This window comes from Onychostruthus taczanowskii, unplaced genomic scaffold, assembly GCF_017590055.1.
Source record: "Onychostruthus taczanowskii isolate IOZ18803 unplaced genomic scaffold, ASM1759005v1 scaffold38, whole genome shotgun sequence".
NCBI lineage: Eukaryota > Metazoa > Chordata > Aves > Passeriformes > Passeridae > Onychostruthus > Onychostruthus taczanowskii.
In genome coordinates this window covers 226,688-250,641 of record NW_024501237.1, presented here as the reverse complement: position 1 = coordinate 250,641, position 23,954 = coordinate 226,688, and the positions used below count along the sequence as shown (strand labels likewise).

Below are 23,954 nucleotides of genomic sequence, written 5' to 3'. Positions count from 1 at the left end.
TCACAAAAAAAAAAGAAAAAAAAAAGAAAAAATATACTAATACTCATTTACACGGTGTAAACCTGTAAGATTTAGAGTAAATTTTAAGAGTAAGATCTACAGATTAAGTCAGGTGTGTGGTACTAGAGACAGAAATCAATTATCAATATGATTCAAGAAAAATCTTTAATGGACTAAAAGTATCTCCTATTTAACTCTAGTACTCTGCAGGATTACAATATCCAAATCATCAGTGCTTTGCAGGATTGATAACTAAATTCTCTACAAACTGCAGGAGTTCCCCAGCCTCCCGTAATGAACTCTAGTGGACAAAATACAAAGCTACTGGGAAACACATTTCCCAAGTTGAAAAATATTATTGAGAAATGAGACCAACATATATTTGAGACATTATTATATATCATACTTCTGGAGAAACAGTCACTAAGCTACATTTTATTAGCAGTTTCTATAACTAAGTTCAGAAATACAGCAAAGATTGTCTCAAGATTTCAGTACTGCTGCAAATTTTTCAAGTTAACAGTATAATGGTTCATAATATAGAGTGTTAGGTAAAACAAAATAACACATAAGCTAAATATATGGTATTCGGGTTATGAAAGGCAGCATGAAAAGCACCAAAATACTGAAAAAAACAATAGAGTTGGCTAAGGACTTAAAAGAGAAAAAAAAATCAGTGTAACACACTAGACATAGGGGCTCATGGACCCCAAAGCACAGGAAAGCCTGCTGCTATGGGAAAACATTACTGTGCATCTCTGGAGAGAGAAGAAAGATCCACATCACTTTAAAGAGTGACTTAGAGGTGCTCAGTACCATGGGAGGCTGGGTGCAGGGGCTGCCCACCCTGTCTGAGGAGGCAGAGCAGCTCCCTGCTTTTTAAAGCCTTGGCAGGAGTACCAGAGAAGGGCTGGGCACCATCCTGCTGGCCGCAGGTCCATCTACCGACGCGCTCTCCCGTGCCTCGATGGCTTACACCTTAAGAGCAGCCACTGCAGGGGGCAAAAAGCATCTCTCTCACCTCCCCTTCTGGCCATCAACATCCCACTGACTTAGCTTCTCCCAAAGAGAGAATCCTTCAGTCTTGATCCTCATTCTTTGCCTGGTTCTGCATTTCAACAGGAGGGGAAGACAGTATCAACAGAAGTGAGGCTGCTCAGTGATCGATGTCCATAGCCTGTTCATGGACTTGCCTCAGCATGAGTAAATTACAAACCAGGAAAGTGGTCTTGTGTTAGGTCTTTACAGCTGTTGAACTTTAATTCCACCTCCCTCAGCTTCCCTCAGTCCACCCCTTTGAGTAAGGCCTCATAATGACATAAATTAATTCCCATAATTCTGACAATCCCTCCACTTCCTGCTTTATCAGAAGGTGCTGCTCTCCCTGCAGTAAGGCGGCAATTGAAATTTGTGCTTTTGCTAAGTGCCTAACTTTTCATCTGACAGCAGTCAAGGTTGGGGCATAACGTGGAAATACACCAGCTGTGACAATAATAATGGCAGGATGGAGCATGTGGCTAGTCAGAAAACAAAGGGAAATAATTTTCCACTGTTGCATCACAACCCCAGTTACACAACCAAACAGCAGGACTTGAGGGGAGGGATTCTCTCCACCACCACAGGTATTTAGGCACCCCTGCAAACCATGTCAGTCCAGCACAGAAGAAGGAGCAGGTCGGACACAGCAATTAGGACGCCTGAAATTCTGCAGCATGGACTGGAACATGTTGTGCTGCCTCCCTTTTAGTTTTTTATTTGAGGATGTATCTGAGGAAATGGATTTCCGGGTCTGACTGTTCTGGGCCCGGATCAGTTTCTCGTGTTCCCGTATTTGTCTCTGTAAGTGGTTCTGGATGGCAATTCCCAAGGATTCTGGATCAAGGGAAGCACCATAAACCTCCCACGTCATTCCTTGCTCATCCCAAACAACATCCCTGACATGTTTGGACTGCTTCACCTGTACTTTCGCCTCCATGGCTGGGGTGGAATGCTTTTTGTTCTCCCCCAGGTTTGGCACAGCCTGAGAGGAAGCAGGAATGACTGCAGTGTGGAGATCGTGTCCGGACTGCCTGGCCTGGAGGCCCTGCTGCTGGGGAGCTGCCGATGCTGCCACAGGAGGGGCGAGACTTGCAGGACTCACACTCAGCTTGGGCGTCGGTCCTGCCTGCAGGTTCTGGCCACCAGCCTCCTGAGACTGGCCGCTGTCTCCATGGCCTCTGCTCTCCTTCTCACCTGCCTCCTGTGGGCACGCCTTTGCACGGACGGCGGCAGGCTGGCTGCTAACGTTCAGCCCTCCTTTAGGATCAAGCACCACCAAGTTTTCTTCCCTTGGTTTGACCACAGATTGATTAGGACTGGCCTGCCCTTGACTCCCATCCTTGCTTTGCACAGGCTTTTGTTCAGAGCTGCCCAGGACCTCCTTCTGCCTGGCTTCACTGTCCTTGCCAGAGAGTAAAGGTGACCGGCTGCTTCCTGCATGAGGGATGAGATCTCGCACGTTGTCCTGGGTTCCTGGGACAGCATCACTGGAAGTGGTGCTTGGCTTACCAGCACCAGTCCCAGACTGTGATGGAGTTTGATTACTGGAGTCAACTCCAAGCTGCTCAGCTGGGATGGGCTTTTGTTGGACTGGAGCATCCTTTGGCAGCTGAGCAGCGTCCTTGATATCACGGGCTGCACTGCTCATTTCAGCATTACCCACAGATGTTCCTTGAGAGGTAACAGCTGCAGGGGAGCAGGGGAGAACAGATTTTGCATTATCTGCTGATACTGGAGATGCCACATCAGGTGGGACCCCAGGCAGTTTGACAGGCTGGGTTTGGGCTGAAGCAGTCACAGCCACAACAGTCGATTTTGATGTGATACCAGGAGAACATGGAAACTTTTGTTGTGAGGATAAACTGTCAGCAAGTGCAGCCTGGCTCAGCCCCATACCTCCTTGGTAAATTATGTGCAGTTCTTCCTTCTCCTCTGGAGGAGAATTCCCTTTTAAGAAGGAAGCAAAGATGCTGGGACTGGTGGAAGCTGATTTGCTCTCCACAGTAGCCACAGCCTGAACCTCAGCATCCCGCCATGTCCTGCTTACAGCTTCCTGAGTAAAAGGGCTGCTCTCTGGCTGAGCTGTCATTGTACCTGTTTCTCTAAATTTGGAGTGCTGGGTGGGGTTTGGACTCCCAGGAGTGGGGCCCAGGTTACGTACAGGACGGGGACTCCCGTGGCCAGACTGGGCTGGTGCCTCGCTGCTCTGCACCGCTTCAGTTTTATCTGGGGGATGCAACTGCGGCGTGTGTGCAGTCCCGTCTTTTGCCTCCAGACTGGTCTGCGAGTCTCTCCCTGGGTCAGCTTCGGTTTGCCCTGCTGCCAGGGCTGACTGACACACAGCAGAACCATTTTTCTCTGCCTCTCTGTCTTTTTCCCCTCTTTGCAGAAGGTTTGCCTGAGAAGTATGACAGAATTGATTAACCCCAACAGGATCACCCGGGGAAGAATAATTTAACACTTCAAGCGCTGGCTGATCATCAGTTCCTTGAGGTTTCAAGGCAGAGTCATCTATCTGTGTCAGGGAGCTCGTTTTGGCCTGGCTGCCTTGCACAAACTGCCGGGCGCTCTGGGGGGCTGGCATCATCTCTGGCCCCTGCCCCACTGAGAGGGCTCCTGCGGCAGCAAGGGCTGGCACTGCCGGTGACGGGATGCCCGCTGGCTGGGAACAACCCGCAGGCTTTACATCTGCAGGATGCCCCTCTGCAGTTGTGCTGGCCAGCCTGGGAGAAAAGGCTTCCTGCTGGCTGTCATCATCTGTGTGGCACTGCTCACACCTCTGCGTGCTGGCAGCAGCTGTGCAGGTCAGGTCGAAGAAGCAAAGCCCGGCTGAGCTGGAGGGTGCGCACGGGAAGCCATTGCTGGCCCTCTCGCCACTGGGGGCTTGGGGCTGGTGCTTAGCAGGCTGCAGGTCTCCCAGCTGCTCCTCCTCTGCAGAAGGTGAGACCAGGGACAGCTTGGCAGATCTCAGAGGATCTGGTACAGTCCCCATGGACTGTCTTCAAGATGTTGTTTGTTCTCAGCTTCTCCTTGAGTTTTCTCGCTGGGCAGGCTGTCGACGACAGATTTGCTGTGAATTAATCTGTTAATGAAACAAACACAGTGTTAGCAGCAGTAAGATTTAAGAAAAAGAGCCCATAACTAATTGATTTTACAGTGTGAAGAGAAATACTTTCAGGCAGAGGGTGAAGTGAAGCACCCAATTCTGCCTGAGAGTCACAAAAAAGACACAGATTTCAAGGACCTTCCAATTCTCAGGTCAGGATGGAGAAAACAATACTAGGGACAAAGCAACAGCTGCTGTGCTGTTGATACATTAATGAAAACACTGACATGCCAAGAGGAAGAAAAAAAAAAAGAACTATGAAACGAAAGAAGATGTATAGACTTTGCATGGAAGTTTGAGTCACAAAATAAAATCCCTGTGATAATATTCCCAGCAAGCCACCTGTGGAAGGAAATGTGCAGAACAGATCCCTAGGTTTGCATGGATTCCACATCTTCAGTGAGCACCAGTTCCTCCTTCTTCTCAAGGATAGCCTTTCTAGTTCCACTACCAACAAGGACATGGTCACAGGGGGCAACAGGTCAACTCAGACTAATGCAGATGAACCGAAACCTCACTGGTAAAAGGAATATGGAGGGATCACAACCTGCTGGGTGATGCCGAGAGAAACCAAGAGAAGGTACTGCACACCAGGGCTGTGCACATACTTACTGCTGCCACATTGAGATCCTTTGAAATAATTACAAGGAAGCCAGCTGGACTAACAAATGGGGGCAGAGATGACCTCGAAATCAACTTACAGGTAGGCGATATGAAATTGAAAGGGGAACATTGCAGAACCTCAGGAGGGGTTAATCACATACCCAGGGAAATGTCGGGGAGGGATTTTAACCAGGTAGAACAGAGTAATCCAGGTTGGAATCATGCCAGGACTGCAGAGAAACCTTCCCTTCAAAGTGGAGGTGATCTCCAAATGTGTTTGCTGGCTTTCCAAAGGGCTTAGCCTGGACACTGCCACAGATCAAAGATGGGATCCATGTCAGCAGAGTGGTGGTGGCCAGTGATAAAATCCCACTCCACTATTCTTTTAATCTGCAAGCTATCTGTGCTTGTTTAAAAAGCTTTCACTGGCTTATGCTGCCAGCAAAACACAGGTGTGAGACCAGGGAGACACTCAAGTTTTGTTAACCTGATGACAAGAACACTGCTATACCTGTTTGTGTGCCCCTGTCTCTGCAGGCACGTAGCAGGATCTCCCTTGCTACATTACTAGGGAGATGATGTTGGAAGGAGTGGAGCAGTCACTCAGCTGTTCCAGATCCTCCGTACCCACTAGAAAAATCAACAAAATTTCTCTTCAGAAAAATCTCTATTCTCCTTTTTTCAGCCTGGATGGCAGTGGTATAACTTCCTTAGTTCCTGTAAAATCAGTACCAAATTTCAGCACCTTAGGATACTTTAAAAGAGCAACAGGAGAAAAAATGCTAAATGAAGGAAAATTTTAGAAAATACAGCCAGTCAACTTTTTCTAAGAAAAAGAAAGTGCTGCAACTTATTATTTATTCATTAAGCTTTCAGTCTTCCAGGTATTAAAAATTTATTACTTTTGTACTGCCTCTTTGGGCTCTGTCCAACCACAGAGATACAGGCTCCTGGGTTAAGCCAGTCCTGAGAAACTGTAATCCTGCCCCTGAAGGATCCCAAGTTCCTTAGCTGCAGTCTGTGACAGCAGCCCAGCATCACCCCATGACGGCTTTCCAGGAGGGGTAGGGACGGCCAAGCTTTTTGGGATGGACTGATTATGTAAACCAGGCTGCAAACCAATGGAACTTTGTGGCTGCCCACATGTCTTGCCTTCATTTTGTTCTCACTTTAAGGACAGCCAATATAGTCCTGAAGGAAGAACAGACATTCCATGTCCACTCTGTTGTGCTATAAACATCTAAGGGCTGCGAGGAGAGGAACAGATGGCTTTGGGTATCCACTGGACTAAATTCTGTTACTCTCTTCTTTCCTTTTCCAAATATCTCTGCAAACCAAACCAGTTCCTACAACTAGGCAGATCAGATATCTTTTTTCCTTAATTCTGGATCCAGAGTTTATTTAAGAAAAATTAAACAAATAATGGAATAAAATCAATCCACATTTTTTGGTGAGGGGTACTACTCAGCAAACACACTCAGAAGAAATAAAGATTTTAGAGAAAATCTGTTTGATTCTTCACTATAAAAAACCTGGGCAAGGCAATCTGCATACAGGAGCATTATCTTTTAACTGATACCCACTCAACAGGACAGTGATTCCTAATTTTTCAATTAAATTAATTAGTTCTGGTCTGAATTCTGCATTAATTCTCCCTATCTGTTTAGTGGCTCTTGACGAGAATCGCCTGAAACACACAGTTGAATGTCTGCCTCATACGGTAATTCAAAGAGATTTTGCTACAGTCCTTGATATACAGCATCAACAGAAGAAATTTCCCCCAGAAAACCTACCTGGACCTATTCTCTGATGTGGGACAACTGAGCATAGTACAGACGTTTTGCTTAACCCTTACATATGGGTTGGAGGGTGGATCATTCTTCTGCCTGAAATGACTCTGAATATAAGTTTGTTTATGAGCATTAAGGTTTCTATAAAGACTTTTTTGTCAAAGTCACGGGAATGATTTTCTAGACTGTCACTAAACCATCCTAATGACAGGAGCCAAAGGTACTGAAGTAGCCTAAATAAGTGTGGTAGCTTAAGAAAATATTCTAACTTAAGAATTAATAAAAATCAGAAAAAAACAAAGTCCTATGAAAGAAAGCAGCAAGGAAGCCCTATAGATTACAGAATTGGAAAGGCATTTGTATTATTGGAATCTCATTTATGATTGTTGTCTTATTTTTATTATTTGAGTCCTGCTATATAGGAATGAAGAACAATGTTGGGACCTGTGGGCAATGCTACTCAACTGCCAAGACAGTGAGGATGCAAGAAAAACAAACAACATTGCCTGCAAGCAAATACTTAGGAAAAACAGAAATACAAAACTCAGTAGAAGGCCAAAAAACACGTCAAAACAAATCAAGATGGCTGATGAATTTTTCAAGTCTTGTATGCCAGACGTGGAGCAATCATCCAAAATTTTCTTTTAACAGGAGGTGAAATTACTATCTCTACAAAGGTCAAAATCAATTTTTAGTAATAAGAACAGATTTGCTACACCAACAGAGTTCTTATCCTTATTCTTGCAGATCAAATTAGCCTGCCTGACTGTGTCATTCTCATCTCAACAAGGAATTGTTCTGGACCTTTAGCAACAAGAGGTTTCTAACTTTGGTAAAGTCTGTGTTTGGCTTAAATGGTCTGGGAGTGTCCCTGCATGGCCAGCAGACCTTCACAGACGCTTGTAACTGAGTATGTTTTTTTCATGTGCTGTTAAAAAGCCCAAAAACCCTCAAATCCCAAGAAGTTTCCAGGCAACTCAATGCTGACAATGTAAAGAAACTCCTATCTATTTCAGTAATAACCAACCCCCATTATATAAAACGACTCTGCAAGTGTTAACAGTATAATGGTTCATAATATGGAGTGTTAGGTAAAACAAAATAACACACAGGCTAAATAAATGGGATTTGGGTTATGAAAGGCAGCAAGATAAGCAGCAAAATACTGAAAAAAAACTGGAAGTTTTTTTTTTATAACTCTTGCTTCTTATGAGAAACTCAACAAAACCAGAAATTCTGCATGTTTCATAATACAAACCAATACATTTTCAGGAAATTCCTACATAAGATTCTGCCTTTCATTCCCTCTGGAAGAAATCTGAAAATCTGCAAAAGCACAAATAAGATTTCCAGCGTCTCCACCTACCCTCAACCATAAAAACAACTAAAAAGCAGCTCCCAAGTGAATCAAGCAGCCCTTTCCCAATTCCGGATTCTCATCACCTTTCCATTCCTTGAGTCCCGTACTCTTTGAGCCCTCTCTTCAACCTTGTCTCTGCAAAGAGCTGAAGAGCTGAACACTTGCTCTTAATAGTTCTAATCTTACAAGATCTCTCAGATCATCACAAAAAATCATTATATAGCCACACCGGTTAAGAACAGAGATAAACATCTGCTGAAGTGGGAATTCGGTCTCTGTTCTCATTTTCTGATCGGAGGAAAAAGACAATGGCTCACTTGAACTCATGTCAGACCACTAAATACAAAGAAAATAAAACACATTTCTCTAAATTTTAAGTACGCAAACATCCCTAATTCTGCAGCCAGTGGGTTTTTTACCCTTTTTTCAATGTCAAAGGGTGTTTGTTATCCTGGAGTTTGTGAAAAATTTCCTTTATGGGCCATTTTCTCCTAATTATCTGTGGGATCAAAAAGACTGGCACTACAAATGAAAGACAGCACAAAACAAGGACACATTCATTAAAACACATAAGAGGTTGCCTGAAGAGGTAAGATACAAGATGCAGAGCTTCCATCTTTTGGTGTGTTTTGGGATGCTGACAGGAAACAAATTATCCACTGTGATGACAGGGAGGGAAGAGGTGGTGGGGATGCCCACAGATACCTTGCACACCTGTGATTCCCACCAGAGACAGGGCTGGCATTTCAAGCAGAGGGTGCTCCAAGCTCCCCTTCTACACCTCAGGAATGCACATGTTATTGCAGGTCAGAGCTGCAGACAAAGCAGGATCCTGTGCCAGAAGACAGGCAGAGCGTGGGACTGAGCTGCAGCACCCTCTGTGCATAGATTAAGCAAAGTGGGTGATTGTACTCACACCACAACACCAAATCAGCTGGAACTACCAGCCGAGCCACATGGACAGCCCTGAGGAGAAACCAGATCCAGCCAGGACTCCTCACCAGACCTCAGAGCTCTTCCTCCTGCACGCTGACACACAACCAGCGATGTCTATCAGGTTTGCTCAGAAAGGTGTCATGACACAATGAAAAATGGAAATGGCAGAGGCAAAAATGGGAAATAAGTCCAAACACAAACCAGAGGCTCATTGCTTGTCCTTGCTTTGTAACGGTAGTAAACTGAGGAAAGTCATGTGAAAATCAAGGGCAGGATGCACTACCCTTTTCAGCCAAAAAGAGATGGCTGCCAATCAGCCTGACACCCACTGAAGATTTATCTAGCAATATTTGTACACGCTGAAGAAACACATTTTTCTGGCTGTTGACTCCTCCCATCTTGCATCTCTCTGCCAGGTATAGAGGTTAACTCTGCAGAGTGCAGAGCATGGGAACTCCACTTTGGAAGGACAAAGCTCATCTTAACCTGCTGCCCACAACCTACAGATGAGAAAATGTGTAAAGCCAGTCCTACAAATGGTACAGTGGCCTCTGGAACTAATACAAAGCAAAGCAAACTGCTTTGCACCTTCCTGCATGTCTCTCAGCTTCTGGCAAACCTGAAGTACATCCTACCAAGAGTCCTGAGCAGGATCTTGTCCCAACATTTCAAAGCACTCCAGGCACACATGCATACCTCAGCAGTCGCTCAGGGACAGATGTGTGAGAATATCTGCAATCAGCTTTTAATAGGCAGGCACAGACAATAAAAACTGTGTGGTTATCAGCCATGATTCAGCTCTATCGTCCTGCTGGCAGTTACCCTACAATTAGAAAGATGTCCATCTAAAAGGAAATACAGCTCTGCTCCGAGACAGGATGTTCCAGCCTGTGTCCCATCTGTTCCCTGTGGGCAGCACCCATCTTGCCCTGGCCAGGAGACAAGCAGCAACCCCCACATCCAGCTCTGGCACCTGCTGATGAGGCTCTGGCGGGAGCCCCTGCAATGTTAGCAGTGTTGCGATGCAACTCAACCCCAAAAGCTGGGCTGCCCCTGCTGACAATGTCACTGTCCTCGGGCCATGGCCAAAGGCAACAGGCTGCTATGTGCTGTGGATATGCTGCAAGAGCATCTTGTTTGTGTGGGAGTAAGAATCAAGTGGTTATGGATTTACAGGTGCAACATGGTTTAGCAAAATTCTTCCACGTTTCCAGAAAGAAAACGGGTTTACCTTGCACTCCAACACTTTAAAGCAAGAAAAACCAGTATTTAGAAGTGATAGGAAACACAGTATCCAGAAGATTGCTAGAAGACAACATTTGGCAAGGGGATTGAAAATCCTAAAATTCTTAAATTAAGAATTGTGGTATCATCTACTGCCATTGAAGTTTTGAGCCTTCAAAGATCACCCCTTTAGCACAGATTAAAAGCCTTTTCCAGGAGAAGCTCAGATCCTCATGTAACTGCAGCCTCTAGAATCTCTCCAGAGAGCCTCACACATCATCAGAGGAGAGCGGCATGGGAAGGAACCACAGGAGGGCTGGATGAGAGCCTGAATGTCCATCCCCTCCACACTCTCCTCCCATATCATCCTGCCCTTCTACTTTCCTGCTCAGCTCACCCTCCCAAGCATGCACCCTGCTGCAGACAGGGCCCTTGGGCAGCAGCAGCAGGGGCTGCAAAGCCAGGCTCTCTCCCTGCACACCTCCTCCCAGGGCTACACACCTGATAGAAACGCTTTCATCGGCGAGGCACGTAAGTAAGCACGCAAAAGCCCCTGCTGAACTCCAGACTCGCTGCAGAGCACCGCAAAGAGCCCATCAGTCTTTCTCCTCCAAGGTGAAAGGGAAGGATAAATGGCTTTATGAAAACAGCTAAATCAAACAACAACTACACTGACTGGCAGCCAGCTGTAACAGTTGCATAAGCTACAGCGATATTCCTTCCTTGTATCCTGGGCCACCCTGGAGGGGAAACAACACATGGGTAAAACCCACAAGGATATACACTTTCTTGTTTAATTGCATGTTATTATGTTTAGCCTCATTATTTATCGGCAGTTTTTTCTTATTCCAGTGGCTGACCCTGGAAGTAATTTTTAAGGAAATGCAGCCTGACTTGAAGGGTAAGCCATGTTTCAGGAGGAAGTCTGCATGCACACACCTGACACAGGCACATGAGAGGAACCAGCACCCTGCTGTCCACATCGGGCAGGTGACTCCACTTTACTGCCACTGCTTATTTTTCTTCAGCTTACTATTGCCTAAAAACAAGGTGTGGTTTTTGAGGAATGTGAACAGGAGGGTCATATGGACCTCTCAAAAACCACTCCTGTATTTAGTGTTGAAAGCAATAGAATTTCTAACAACCAATGGGAATTTCGCTCCTTACCTATCCTGCTATCTTTCTGATAAAAGCATGGCAAAATCTAACCCCTCATTAATGCATATTATGCAGCTGACTGCATTTCAATGTTGACAGCTGACAAACAAAAGCCCTTCGTGAGCTTTTTGTGAGAGCAATTTAGCAGTGACCAACAACAAATGTATTTTTCCTACCCAGCAATGCCAACATGACTTCATAAAGCAGAGTGATCATCTTTAGGGATGAAAGCATAATGCTGGCTTGTTGCCCGTGCAATTCTTGTAATTCTTCTTTGTTGCCCAGACAACTTGCAACAACCAGGATGATGTGGTTTACATGGACATCGATCCACTGGAAGCTAGACTAAGACAAAAATCACATTTCTGTGGTCAGGAAAACATAACCACTGCTGAGTAGGTGTGTCTTGGAGAGGGTGGCTTCTAGGGATAAAGGCTGTTATGTACTTCTAACATGCTTTCAGGTCCTCAAAAGGAAGTTTCCTGAATTTCATTATGACTTCCTTAAGAGCATTCCCCCCAGTGTACTGAATACAAACATTCAACTTGTGGCTGAAGCACACACAGGAGCAGTTACCACCCTAGACAATCAGGTCTGATTTGCTGCTGAATAACTATATTATCAGAGCCCAGAGAAACGTATTGTAGCAGCACTTCTTATTTTAAAACCAACTTTGCAAGTAAAGAAATTCTGCCTTGGAAGAGCTGACAGCAGGATTAATGTCTTTTGCATAAGGTAAAACCCAAAAATGATAATGTTTAACTCTCATGCACAGTCTGAAAAAAATTAAGTTTCCCTCATGTATCGTATTATTTTAATGAAGATGTTGGGCTCAGTATTAGAGAGGGGAATAGATCTTTACATAACAGGCACCTGGCAAGGGACGTATCCATTGTCATTTACAGGCGTTATCCTAACAGAAAGGAATTACTCCAAATGGCATGTAATTAGAGAAGAAGGATGCATTGCCTACCCAGTCATTACTGTAACAGAAATTTCTGTGTGATTAACCTAAGAAAGGCATGATGATGATCTCACCGTGTCTGCTCTTACCTCCTGGCTATCACAAAACACAGCTCATGTGAACAGAGAGGCTGGCAGCTGAAACAGCTATCACCGTGGGGTTTTTTTAAAAAAAAACCCCAACAGTTAAAAATATCTTGCCTTCTTCCTGCTGCCACCTCAGCAGTTGCTTCCTGTTTTTTCACGTTGTCACTTTGCTCTGCTGCTGGCTGTCATTGACAGTAAGAGCAGCAAAAAGAACAAAATAATCTCCTTAGCGAACTGCCTCCTGCTAAACACCTTCTCAAAAAACCTACGAGAGGAAGTGCCATGTGCTGGGCCACTTTTTGTCTGATGCATTGAGGCTCTGCAGGAAACCAAATGGCTGCAGGCTGGAGGCCTTCGGTGCTCAGGGATAAAATCTGAGCAATTCTGAGGTATCTTTGCAATGCTGGTAATTGCTCTTTTGAGGGCAATGACTCAAACCTGTGTGTCCAGCTAAGGACTCTAAGCTGCTCACCTCAGTCATTCAAGCTTATGATGTGACTTTACTGAGACCATTACATGAAAAATTGCCATCTCAGCCTCAGCCTCTTCTTTTTCTTTACTTGAGGCTATACGCTTTATTGTGTTGAACCCTGACCCTAATGGAAGTGGACCGCACCAGCAGCTCATTCATTATTTATATAGCTGATGAAGAGCTGCATGTGAGATGTGGGGGAACCAAAACTTGTCATGTTCTACAGATAATCAGTGAGACCACTGTTCTTTATATCCAGAAATATCCTCACAGTGTACAAAGCACTGTAGGTGGGTAATGGCTTCCAGTCGCCTGACTCTAATGAAGGTCAATGCCAGATGGGAAAATGGTGGTAAAATATTACAACCATAAACCACTGCAGGTTTTCTTTGGTCTCCATCCAGAGCTGATAGAAGGAGTTGAAAGATGCATCTGAGTGGCAGATGACAGCGACTGCCCCTATGGCAGAGCTGATCAGGTTAAATTGAGAGAAACTGTTCTGGCTCTTGGCTTGAGCAAAAGGCAGTACTGGCACTGATACCAACTCAGCATTGCTAAAAATCAACTCCCAAACCTTGCACCACTAACTTTGGGTCCTGAAATTCACTACATAGCCAGAGTTCTTTGGGACAAAGAGAGGCTCTTAAGTCTTCTCCATCCTGCTCTTAGATGTGCTTGAACAAAGAGACTGCAATGTTTCCTCCAGGTGAAGCAGCCAACTCAGTCACCAAGTCATTCTCTCAACACCTCCATCTTCCTACAGCAAAGAAAAACACCAACAGCTGTGCTGTATGATGGCTTATTTTAGGAACAACTCATTATTTGCAGTCTATCCCACAGGTGTTTGATGGCAATAACTTTTTAAACTAGCCCTTGCAGGGAACCCAGGGGTGTAAAAATCTCTTATGCTAACAATTGCAGGAACCATCCTTACTTCTGTTAGAATTGTTTCCTAACAATGGCTTATACAAAACATGTATTTTTATCCCTACATTCAACATGCTTCTATCCTTCCAGCCCCAAGAAGGGGGGCTAAGGTATCCAACTGTCTGCCACATTTTTTACTGTGATTCAAATATGATTTTCACAGGCTTAAGAATAATTACACTCTCTGCTTCTGAATTCTTAAAAATCCCAGTGCTCTTAAAACAAATCCTTATTTAGTGTCTGACCTGGGAAGTCCCATCTGTGTGGGAATCAAACTAAGCCCAGGACCACTTCCTCAAGACACACAATATTTAAGAGGTACCAGAGGAAAATCTGTAGACTAGTTCAATAAAACGGGCTGGAAACAGAGACACAGAAGGTGTTGTAAGCCAAAGCTTTGCCCGCTGCAGTATTGCACAGCCATATCCATACCCTAGACCTCTGCCTTATCCATACCATGCTTATGGTCCAGTCCACACCCTGGAACTCTGCAAAGCTTGCACCAGGCTAAAGTGACATCCCCACTCCTGCCAAAGGCTGGCATCTTCCAAGTTAGAGCTCAAGATTTACACTGAGCCTAATGCTGGGCACACCTCCTCTCCTTATTTCTTCTGCATTTAGGACAGGGGAACTCACATTTACATTTATTGGGTGACTGAAGTAATGCATACAGTGATGAAGGCACTGGTAAAAAAACATTGACTTTGACTTGAATCACTGTCCCTCAGGATGATTGCCAAATTGGTTAATGAGAATAATTAGCATTAATTAAAATGACAGCTCAAAGGAGTCATATCACATCTGAGTTCAACTGAGTCTCAGGTTTACTGGAGCTGGCTGCCTCAACAACCTGGCCAAGCCCAAAGCAGACATCCCCATGGGCAGTGTGACTGGCACTCACCTGGCAGCTATCATTCCAGCTCCCCTTCCAGCTTCTCACACTACACACTGCAAGCAAATCATGCCCCAAGCATTCAAAAAAAAGAGAAAAAAAAAAAAAAGAGATGTGGCACCCCCAAGCAATGACTGAGTTTATCATCTAATGCCCAGCATCTCCCATCAGGCTGCACTGCTTTTTACTCCTCTTAGGAGCAGTTTTACCTGCCCTTGCTCAAGCTGCCAGCATACTTAACCTGCAGATCTTAGAGGTGATCTACGGTCAAGCTGTACCTTGCTAGAGCACAGCTGTGAGAGAGCAGGGCTGTGGGATAGCTTTGTCCTTGTTTCTAAGTCAGCTGGAGTGGAAGCTGGCAGGGTGTGAAAAAGGATCATTCATGGCTTAGGGTTCAATTACTGGACTTGCATTGAACATGAATGCCCCATGCACAGAGGCACACTTGAAAGGGTGAGAAAACACATGGCAACCTTAGAGTCAGTATGAACATCCAGACAGGATGGTTTATTTCCACATAGGACCTTCTTGAAGATAAATACTAGATACTTCAACCAGTCATCTGACAGCTGTGAATGCACAGCAGCCTTCTGACCACAATTTATTTTCACTGACATCCTGTTTATGGATACAATTTGAATTACCACAAACTATGCAGACTTACATGAATGAAGACAGACATACACATAAAATCTGATATATGCTAACAAAGATAGCCATCTAGCCTAATCTGGGTGATTCAAGCTGGGCATTGAAATCAAAGATGTCTGATGCTCAAAAGTGTTGAATAATCAGAAATACCAGTAAAGACACTAGGATTCAAAAGTCGCTCAATATCTTTGAAAATACAATTTTTTTATTCCTGTTCTTATTCAGGAAATGCCAGAAGGTTCTAACATACTCTGCCATTTTGCTGGATGTTACATGTGAGCATAGAGATACTAAGCATTCATCACTTAAGCAGAAAAGATACAGAGCAAAGGTAGGACCCTCTACTTTTTCTGCCTCTTCAATACAATCTAACACAGATGAAGATCACAGACAAGGCTATTAGACACTATATGCCAGTGTCTAATGCCAATGACTTAAGTACAGAATACCCTTCTACTACAGGTCATCATCTGCTACTAAAAGCTGTGCAATCATAAGCCCAGCAATGCAAGCTTTAGTGATCCACCTCTTCAACATTACAGAAAAAATATTCAAATTAGTTCCTTCCCTTCCTAGATTCAAGTCCTGAATCTACAAAGAGGCAAAGAGACCTCTGCTAAACAAAAGGCAGAAAACAAAACAAGTGTACAGAATATGCTGCTGCTAGCATTTGCAAAGGAAAAGACCAAACCCCAGAAAACCACCACCTTAAAGCTGAATAAGCAAAGGATGTTACAGACCCAGGAAAAGCACTTGCACATACTCCACCCAAGAATAAGTACTTGCAACCACTGCAGATTCATAAGTGTTCATACAAGGAGGTAAGCACTTCAGGAAAGGGCTCTCTTATTGCTCTTGCTCTTCAGAAAGCTCAGGCAGGGCATGGGATCAGATGGGGTATGAACATATGACAAGAGAGAATAGGACATCCAGTGTAAACAGGGCAGCAGTCAATGAGACACAGAGCCAGCAACTCAATAATCTTTTCATCTTCTTACAGATGAGCTGCTTCTCTTGCAGAGAGCAAGGCTGGCAATTTGTTCTGAACACCTCTCCTATAAACCCATAGCCTGTGTGCCAGAGCAAGAGAACTCAGAGCAGACCAAGAACAAATGGAATTAGTATGTGGACAGAGGCAGAGGCAGATTGTGTCAGAGGATCAAGTGATGCCAGGCTACAGAGCTGGGAAACTAAGTGCAATTTATCAGCTTGGCTGTCACTAAGGTGGGAAGCCTTGTCCTCCATCCCTGCTCAGCTGCTGGTCAGCACAGTCCAAGTAATTACTGTAGCTTCATTTTCATTATCTCAGCTCTCTTCACTCTGGTCCCTCATCTATTTATTAACAATCCTGAGCCATGGGTGTGGGCAGCCACAGGAAAACTGTTAGATTTGTTTTACTCCAAGTCAAGAGGAGAAAAATATTTTTGCAAATTCAGACTGCCATGTGAGGTGGCTTGAGAGAGACAGATGTCTGATTAGCACTGCAGATGGGCTGAAAAATCCTCCATCACCACTTCAAAACTCTCACCCTTTTCCTTTTCCAGAAGGACCAAAAATGTGTTCTTTTCCCCTTGTGTGGAAGCTTTGCCTTTATTTTAAGGCTGAAACTGCAACACCTAGAAATTCATTAGGCCACTGGCCTTCTCTCTGGGCAGCAACTAGATGAAATGGCTCAACTGTTGAATTTCAAGGTTAGCATGCCTCAGTCCTAAGTTTCTCCCAACAAACTAGAGTGTAAATGCTGACCTTTGGGGAAGACCAGCCTTCTCCCAAATGAATTCAGTGACTTAGTTCCATTTATGAGGCTGACAGACCTCTACAACTGCTGAGTGCGTTCTCTCTGGGTAAGAAGGCAGGAGGAGATAAGGGGTGAAGGGGAGACCTGCTCTTTCAGGAAAAACATGAGGATGTGCAGAGGAAAGTAAGTTGGTTGGTCCCTGTGATAAGAGAAATGCTTTGGCCCTCTGCTTCCTGGACCTAGGCTTGAATGCTCTTCCAGCACTGATTCCCCATCTGTCTCCTACTGTGTGCTCCTTGCCAGACCATTTCACAGCTTCATATCGCTCAAGGCCAGGAAACTGTTCAGAAATGGTTATTTTAAAATTGTCTTTTGTACCACAGTATGGCATCATTTTTGAAAGACAGTTTTAAATATTTGTCATGTTGACCATGTTGCTATCTCTTGCTGGACCATGTTGCATGTTCAAGCTGAATAGTGTAAACGCTGCTTTGTCTTTCTAAGCCTCTGATGAGCACTTTTTCCCATTTTCTGGAGTTTTCTTGGTAAAGTACTAGGTCTCTCTTAATCATTGACCAATGTCAAACACAATTCAAAAAGTTAATACAGAAGGTATTTTTCTGTGTATACGGACATAGAAAAAAGAAACCAAAACCAAAAAATCCACACCAAAAACCTTCAGACAAACAAAAAAACCCAGATAGACTGAACTAAAAAAAATTGTGTATATTCATAAGGGGGGAAAGCCCATTTTCCCAAAGACTGCCCTCTCTTCAGTCACAAACAGAAAATCCTCTCTCAAAACAGAACTAGTCATTAAGCATATAGAATCAATTAACACAAGTTTCTACAGTGAAGAATTTAAGATCAAGACTAGGTGACCTCAAGATATATATCCCAGCTAAATTGTGGTCCTGGAGGTCATCTCTGAAGCCCATGAATGAAATTCCCCATGCAACACACAAATGTTGATCCTACATTAATTCAAAGGGTAATGTGCATTTTCATGTGCATTTCTTCTTCAAAATGCTCTCCAAATGTAGAGTTTGGGGTAAGCTAGCAGGTTTACCCCAAAACACATTTAACTGTGTCTTTAACTCTACAGTGCAAAAGAGTCACCATATGGGCTGCTAGAAAACAGACACTTTTCATTCATCTCTACCTCATCTGCCCTACATTCATTATGAATCAGCCATCTAAGACAGGATGACTGAAAGGATGATGTGGTTTGGCTTCCTGTCAGAATGGCAACTATGGTATTTGGAACAATTTCATATTAATTTAGTATCTCTGGTTAGGTACCTCTGGCAAAAGGCCAGATTTACCTCCTGTAAACGACAAAGGAATTGCAGCCTTTAACTGCAAGGTCAAATTTCACCCATCTAATTAAGTTTCCTGCTCTGAGCAGCATGTTAGCTACTGACTTTGATATGATTTTTACAATAACAGGTGTGGCTCTGATTGCCAACAAGTTGAACTCATGTGGCCATTAAAGACTAATTTTGATTGCTGAAGTCAAGATTACAGATCACATTGAAAAAGAAGAAGGGGTTCAACAGACAAATGAGACAAAATGAGATAAACTGAGGCTGAGTAGGTGGCATTCATTAGTCACTAGAAGGCAAGCTCTGCTCCTGGAGGAATCACCACCACATGAATTGTCCTGGAGCATCCACACAGACGGAACTGATGAGTAACAGTAAATAACACTTCTTACAGAGCTCCATTCTTGGGATCAAAATATTAGAGGCATAATGTAATTGAAGCTTGCTTTCCTGGTACATACTCAAGGAAACTATTATTAGCTTTGCTGTCCTTTTACTTAATTTTCCTCTCCTAAGGCTTTTTAAGGAACGGCTGAGACATTGTGTGGGTTCTCTCCCTGTCATCTACGTGTTTGAGCTGGCTGCTGGTAGGAAGGTCTGCTCATATTCCTGCAGGCATGCCAGTCTGGATACAACAAATACACAAATAGCCTGCATGCAGGAATCTAGTGGGAAAAAAATTAAGAAAAAAACAAACCAAAACCTAACCCCAAACAAACAACAAAAACCACCCCAAAACCCCAGGGTACTAGCTCACGAACATATTCAGTCCATTCATCTTCTCATTAGGGAGCAAGTGTAAGTGTGCTTATTGTCCATCTCTTTGGCAAGCATCCTTCTACCTTCATGTCCCCTCCAGCATGGAAAACTGTAATTCTAAAATAGGTCATTTTATTATGAAAATTTGTTTTCCAAGCAATATTCCCTTGAGGCCCTACATATTAAGACCATCTTTTGAACTGGGTAAATACTGTTCTCCTATTTCCCAATATCAACTCACATGTTTATGTCATAATGGCCAAGCATGGCCCAGCTGGAAGCAATTCTCAAATAGACTATTTAATAGAAGAGTGTTTCTGAAGGAAAGCTCCCAGGCTTTATGATAGGGTATTATCTGCTGTTATTGCACTGTGGCCCCATAACTGGATGTTTGAATTGTTCCTTTTAAGTTGATGTGTACCCCGAACCCAGAGAGGAAGTCAAAACCCCTTTTCTCACCAAAGAAAAGAACATCTCTGAGTTTCCATGTCTGCTATATGTAGGAGGAAACTGTTTGTCCCCTCCACTTCCTATGCATCAAGCTAATTGAGACTCAAAACAATCAATAAAGGCTGGATTAATTCCTGAGTGCCAAAAGCACACAGAGCTAAATTAACAAAGCTAATCCTTTTGTAGTACTCATTTGTTAAAACTTCTCTGCAGCAACTGAAGCAGCTTGCTTGACTTCTCAGGAAATGAATGAACCACTTTTATTCCTCAGTAGTAGTTCACAGTGCATCCTCATGCATTTTTAGCACCACAAGCACATGGCCAAAACCATGGGCTGAATTCAGCTGATGCACCCTCTGTGTTCTCAGGCATGGGGTAACAGCACAGATTCTGCACAGTCCCAACCTGAAGCCATCACATGCAGTGACGACCTCCAAGTCTAAGCAGATCTTGGCTGAGGTAGGTGAAAGCACATTTGCAGTTACTAATGCTCTCAGTTATGGCATGAATGGGTTTATTTGAAGAATGGGGCAACTGACAGGGACCTGAAATCCTGCTCACTTTATTCTGCCATGCCGTGCACTTGAGGTGACTCCTTGAAACACCTTTTACCCTTTCTGTGAAAATGCCTTTGGTGCTGCAACGAAGAATTGTCAAATGTTACCACAGCTGACTTTGTAGATGGGATACCTGTCCCTATGGACAGCTGGAAACTGAGGCTATTTTATGGAGTACTGAAACAACAGATCTTGTACGACTACTGCTTAGCTTGAGCAGAAATCTGGGTCCTCAAACTCATGCAAACCTTCATAGCTTCTTTTAACAGCTTTTAACAGATGCTCCCTAACTATTAACCTCAAGGGCAAGATTAATATTTTTATTTTAATTAACATGGAGAGGCTGTGGTGTGCAGCAGTATTATAAAAAGTTCTGAGGTGCCAGACTTTCAGAGTGGAACAATTCTGTCATCTTGTTTCCACACAGTTCTTCTCAAGACTATCATCTTTCTGACAAGTATTTTATCACTGTTACTTCTACCCCTTAGTACACTCCCCAGCATGCTTGTTTTATTCCATAATTTTCTTAATGAGTCATCTCAACCTTAATCTTTCAACTGTGTGAAGTTTTTCATGAAACTGATACTTCAGAGGAAGGAGAGTGACTGTAAGGAAAGTGACCCTTTAGTTTGTTAAATACTGAAGTGCAATTATCCTCCAGCATTTTCTAGCCAAAGGGCTGGCTAAGACCTCAACAGCCAGACTGCTTCTAGGAGAGCTGAGCTGGGAAAATTTAGGCAACTTTTACACCTCTCCACTTTCTGAAGTTGGGACCTGGTGATATCTGACTCATTCCTCAGTTCCCAAAGGCCATTTAGAAGCTGCTCTGAATTGCAGCTCCAGTAGTCTAAGAAAACAGGGACTTACTAAAATGCAACAGTGCCCTGTCCACATCACCTTCTTTGCTGGAAAATTTCGTACCTGCTTTGTTGTACCAACTTTACAGGCTTAATCTGTTATTTGTCCCTGTTTTTGGCAAAACTCCACAGAGTCCTGGGGCCTATGGAAGGGAAGGGACTGTTCTCTGAGCACTCAGCAGACACACTACTTTCTGGATTAAGATCTCACTGGCAATACATTGAAGGTAAAGCACTAGTCCTTGCACTTCAAAACATTTCACAGTTTCTTTATTAAGACAAAATGATTGCCCACAAATAGAAAATAGCTTTCAGTCAGGGTGGCTCTAGGTTAAGGGACTCTGCTCACCCCAAAACTGGCAAACACATTTCCCTGACCAGAGAAACCATGTGCCAGCTCTACTTGCTACCAAGAGGAACATTCATCTCTTCCCAAAACCATGTAAAATCAGATTTGTAAGCAGTCGACTGTTCTTTTCCTTCTCTGTTTCACCCAGGAAAGGAAAAATCCATCCATTTGAAAATTATGCCTAACCACATAATTTTTTTCCCCATATAAATGTTAATGAATTGACTCCTGTTTATGCAAATTTAAGGTAAACATCAGATTCTTTGTTATCCCATACTGGAAATTCCCACTGTTTCCATGATAACATCTCGACTGATTTTTTCAGCTTTCTAGTGATTACTTCATGCATGTAAAGAGGGGTCCTGGAGTCACCAGAAAATTTCTGAATTAATGCACTGACTTCACTGTCATCTTTTGAGATAAGTCATTGCTTTTTATAGTATCCTTTTGAGATTAGTCATAATGTAGCATAGTATTCATGACCTCTGTTTCAGTCTGTTGGGTTCTTGCATGAAGAATATTAAAAATAATTGCACATCTTGTTTCGTTTTGCCTTTTTTCTTGTTTGACTTCCCTTTTAAAAACTGAATTTTGTTTGTTTGCACATTAGCATCACTGGGAAAAAGATTTTCACCATTAGAATGCAGTCTGGGATTCCAACTGCAGTAGCCAATATTTGTTCAGTGTTCTTCAAAAGAAGTAGGAAGGCACATGTGCATATAGAAAGCCATCCTGTTCATCCAGATAAAAATGTCAACTGGTGATAATTGCATGATGATTTTGAAGAGCTGGCAATATTAATTATCATCACTGAACTACAGGATAGAGGTGTCACTGTGAGAATTCAAACAAACATTGATTACTTCTCGATATTTTTAGAAACACCTTGTCCATTTAGCAGGAAAAAAAAAAACAAAAAAAAACAACCCAACAAACCAAAACCATACCATAAAAAGGGAAAATAAGTTAGAGCTGTCTTTCCAAAGATGACTGTTTGGTCACTATGTTCTGCTTATATTTGATATATGTTTTCTGCAGTTAATAAGGATACTCTTTTGCAGGCTCCCTAGACAACCTTTCCTGCAGCAGTCACTTCAGCCCTGACCTGTGCTTTAGTTCATAGCTGTGGCTAACTGGAGCACTAACATAACTCTTGCCAGAATCACCCAGACTACCAAAGCTTCAGGGAACACTGCTTTTCCCCCAACTTGTGTGTGCACTAATGCACAGGCACACAAATGGGAGGAGGTGTGTTATTACTGTGTAACCATGATCAATCCACAGATTATATAAATGCTTTTAAACTTAGCAATGCTGTTGCTTCCTGGATCAGGAGGTCACCAGACCACAGTGAAGATTCCTGCCTAGCAATGTGTTTCATATCTGCTTTATCATAGCTGTATTTGACTATGAGGGTTGCCTGAGAGGGAGATGATAAATATCTCAGAACACATACTTCTTATGATCCTCTTCTAAAACACTCCTCCCCCACTCCCTCAGCATAATATTTCTTCTCCAAAGCTCGACAACAGTGATATAAATTAGATTGGAAAATGAATTGTAACCACTTGCCAAATGATACAAGCCTTCAGCCTCAGCTCAGAGCTGGTCTCCACTCTGTCAGACACAGACACCAGCAGCATGTAGCAATGCTGACAGCACAGGCACTAACAGTTTAACAGAGCACTGGGATGTCTGTGTCCCCCTTAATTAACTCCTTGCTCTTCTAAAAGAACTATTGTCAAAGAGAGGAAATAAGCAAGCTCAACTGTTACTACCAGGTTCTACTAATGTACAATAAATGCAGTAAAACAATCAGTAGAAGTAACATGTGTTGCTAACAACTACACTCAGAGATACAATAGATACAGACACTTTTTCCTGGATAATTTAATAGATACTGTATCTTCCTGGATGTCTGGCTGATACTGGCTGTGGAAATAACTTCCATACCTGCCACCAAGCTTTCTTACACAGGATCACAGATTTAGAGGCATGGGGGAAATGAGGGGAAAGAACTGAATCTGCCCTCTGTGAACACACCTACAGCACTCTTTTACCACAATGGTAAAATGCATGGTAATATTTGTCATTGTTGGCATTCTTCCCTCCACTTAATTATTCTCATCAAAGGCACCACTTGTGCACTTGTCCACTGCTGACAGAGGACAAATAGGTGGAAAATGCTATTATGCTGGTTCCCAGTCATTCCTACTCAAGTGCCCACCTTTTTCTTTGCCTTTCTCCCCCACAGCCTGCATGGAGCTGCAGGTGTTGGCACTGCATTTTCTTCCCTATTTACTCAGCAGCATGCTGACACCTCAACCCTCTAGGATCTGCTGCCAATTTACAAATGTGAGCTCCTAGCCACAGACTCCCAAGAGACAAATAACTCGATGTTAATAAGTAACTGATCATGAGTGATTAAATTTTTAATCGGTACCAGTCTTTGTTTCTATAGAACAGTTACTGAGTTCAAAGTCCACATATATAATAAAAGGCATATGTATACCTTTTCTATTTTTAGTATCTGCAAAAGTAAACTGTATTTACATATACTTTCAAAAACTTTTCCTATTGGACAGTAACGTAATTTCATTCAGAATATGTCCAGAACTTGTTTTCCCCTAGTAAAATTATCTGTCTTTTTTTTTTTTTTTTTTTTTTTTTTTTTTTTTTTTTTTTTTTTTTTTTCATAGAGGGGGTGTTTTT

General features: G+C 43.2%; 1 protein-coding gene across 2 annotated transcripts in view; it reads right to left on the bottom strand.

Moving 5' to 3' along the window:
- Window positions 1-234: 234 nt before the first annotated feature.
- The window catches only part of GPRIN3 (GPRIN family member 3), a 28,249-nt gene continuing 4,529 nt past the window's right edge, over window positions 235-23,954 (bottom strand). For both annotated transcript variants that reach the window (XM_041412209.1, XM_041412211.1), the window contains exon 2: window positions 235-4,120. In XM_041412209.1, the coding sequence (XP_041268143.1) occupies window positions 1,649-4,030 (2,382 nt within the window). In that variant the 5' untranslated portion in view covers window positions 4,031-4,120 and the 3' untranslated portion in view covers window positions 235-1,648. The remainder of the gene's footprint in view (window positions 4,121-23,954) is intronic.